This window comes from Mastomys coucha, unplaced genomic scaffold (assembly GCF_008632895.1).
Source record: "Mastomys coucha isolate ucsf_1 unplaced genomic scaffold, UCSF_Mcou_1 pScaffold23, whole genome shotgun sequence".
Classification (NCBI taxonomy): domain Eukaryota; kingdom Metazoa; phylum Chordata; class Mammalia; order Rodentia; family Muridae; genus Mastomys; species Mastomys coucha.
In genome coordinates this window covers 102,664,505-102,666,812 of record NW_022196906.1, presented here as the reverse complement: position 1 = coordinate 102,666,812, position 2,308 = coordinate 102,664,505, and the positions used below count along the sequence as shown (strand labels likewise).

General features: G+C 48.8%; 1 protein-coding gene across 4 annotated transcripts in view; it reads right to left on the bottom strand.

Annotated features, from left to right (window-relative positions):
- Window positions 1-2,308, bottom strand: part of Pfkfb4 (6-phosphofructo-2-kinase/fructose-2,6-biphosphatase 4) — a 45,701-nt gene that overhangs the window by 19,309 nt on the left and 24,084 nt on the right. For all 4 annotated transcript variants that reach the window (XM_031346362.1, XM_031346364.1, XM_031346361.1 and 1 more), the window contains exon 9: window positions 2,046-2,192. In XM_031346362.1, the coding sequence (XP_031202222.1) occupies window positions 2,046-2,192 (147 nt within the window). The remainder of the gene's footprint in view (window positions 1-2,045; window positions 2,193-2,308) is intronic.

Here is a 2,308-nt window from a genome sequence, read left to right as displayed (position 1 = left end):
AGAGAGTGTACCTGTGGGACCAGGGACACAGCACAGCTGGCAGAGAGTGTACCTGTGGGACCAGGGACGCGGCACAGCTGGCAGAGAGTGTACCCGTGGGACCAGGGACACGGCACAGCTGGCAGTGAGCTTGCCTGACAACCATAAAGTATGGTCTTCAATACTGTCAAAAAAAAGAGGGAGAGAAAAGAAAGGAGAAGAAAACCCTAGACAGTTTAAATGCAAGAGAGGAGAGCGTGAGGGCTAAGGAACAGAAACCATGACAGCCTGGTAAACTGCCATGTGCGGTTTGCGGTCACTGAGAGACTGGCTGTGGAGTCGGGCTCCCCCTGCTCCCCGTCCTTTCAGCACGTCTGTCTTCACGTGTCCGGCATGGTCTGTGGGTGGCCTGGCCCCTGACTCAGGGCACGAGCCCAGGGTGAAAACACTGTGTCCTTGAGAATAGCTTGAAGGTCCACCATTTCTAACTCATGTCACTTTCTGTTGTGTATGGATATTTTACCTGCATATATGTCTGTGCACCAAGTGCATGCCTGGTGCCCACAGAGGCCAGAAGAGGGCATCACATCTCCTAGGACTGGAGTTACAGATGGTTCTGAGTCTCCATGGGATGATGGGAATGAAACCCAGGTCTTTCTTAAAGATTAGTTTAAAAAATTAATTTTTAAATTTCTATTTGTGTGTGTGTGTGCGCGCGTGTGTGAATGTATGCTGTGGGTACAGGTGCCTGGAGAGGCCAGAAGACTGTCAAGTTCTGTGGAAGAGCTGGGCTCTGAGCTCTGGAAGGGCTTCGCCTTCTCTCCAGCCAGGAGGCCAAGAAATCGCTGTTGTCAATGCTGTGATACTTTGGGAACAAGCAAGAGAAACTCAGTCTAAACCCTGCTCATATGTTTTTAGATTCCATTTAACCACAGTTCAGGGTCCCAGGCCCTCCTTGGGGAGCTACGGACTTCCCCATAGCTGAGCAGCGTCTGCTGTAAGGCGACAGTGCCTGAGTCCAGCCACCTCAAGGACAACTTCTCCATCTTGCTGGCAGGTTAAACTAAGTTCATGTTCCCAGGCCCAAGGACCAACTCCTACCCTGGTTGCCAATAACTTGGCACAGATGTTGCAAGCTTAAATATCCTGTAACGTTCTGGCTTGTCGGAGTCTGTTCTGTAGCCCTGATCTATCAGTAGCAGCCTAATTACAGTAAATTTTTGTCATCTGCACTGACCTGGTGCTGGAGTTACGCTGTATTTAAATGGACTCCGTGACAGTATAAAAAATGCCCACAGTGGGAAAGAAAAGTCCAGCATTCAGCCATGGGAAGCTCGAGAAAGCTCAATGGGAAGCTCTAGTTGTCGGCCTCAGCTTCCCCAGTCAGTTCCCACAGGCGTCTCGAATGCCTGACCTGGTGATATCATATTCTTGTGTTCTCTACTTGTTCTTGTGTTGTTTTTTCCAGACAGGGTTTCTCTGTGTAGCCCTGGCTGTCCTGTAGACCAGACTGGCCTCTAACTCAGAGATCCATCTGCCTCTGTCTTCTGAGTGCTGGGATTAATGGCGAGCGCCACCCTTCTGGATTGCTATATTTGTTTTTTTTTACATAAGAAACGTCACCTGAGCTCTATAGGGGACTGCAGCTGACTGCTGCACACAATCCCCAGTCAACAGCTAAAGCTTGAGCATGCCATTTGATGATAGAGCATTGAGCTTCATTTAATCTGTCTACCATTTACTATTTATCCTTTTGCTTTTAAAATTGAAAGTAGGGTCAGTGAGGGGCTCAGTGGGTAAAGGTGCTTGCCACCACTGAGCCACATAGAGGGAAGAAAGAACCAATCCGTGTATGTTGTCCTCTGACCTCCACAGGAGCAACCGGCATACACACACACACACATATACACACACACACAAAATAAATCATGGTTTAAAAGCTCAGAAGTATGACTGCCCTACATTATTCTCCAGACCATACTGAGCACAAATTAGAGAAGGCAGCTCTCCCTGACCCTGAGGACAGTGCCTAGGGGGCAGGGAAGGGAGGAAGGGACAGTAATTACCGCATCAATCTCGTTGAGGACCTTCCACTGCTCATAAGGGACACTCAGCGCCTCGGCGGTCTGGATTGTCCTCTTCATCTGGCTCGTCCAGACCTTCAGTTCCTTGATGTTCTGGTCACTGATGAACTGAGCCAGATGTTTGGAAAACTGAAACACATTACAGTATACTCAGCCCCACAGGTCCTGAGCTGCCTCAAACAGAGGGCTCACAGGGTCCTGCCCAATCTCAGGAAATAGGTTTAGTTTTTTTTTTTTTTTTTTAA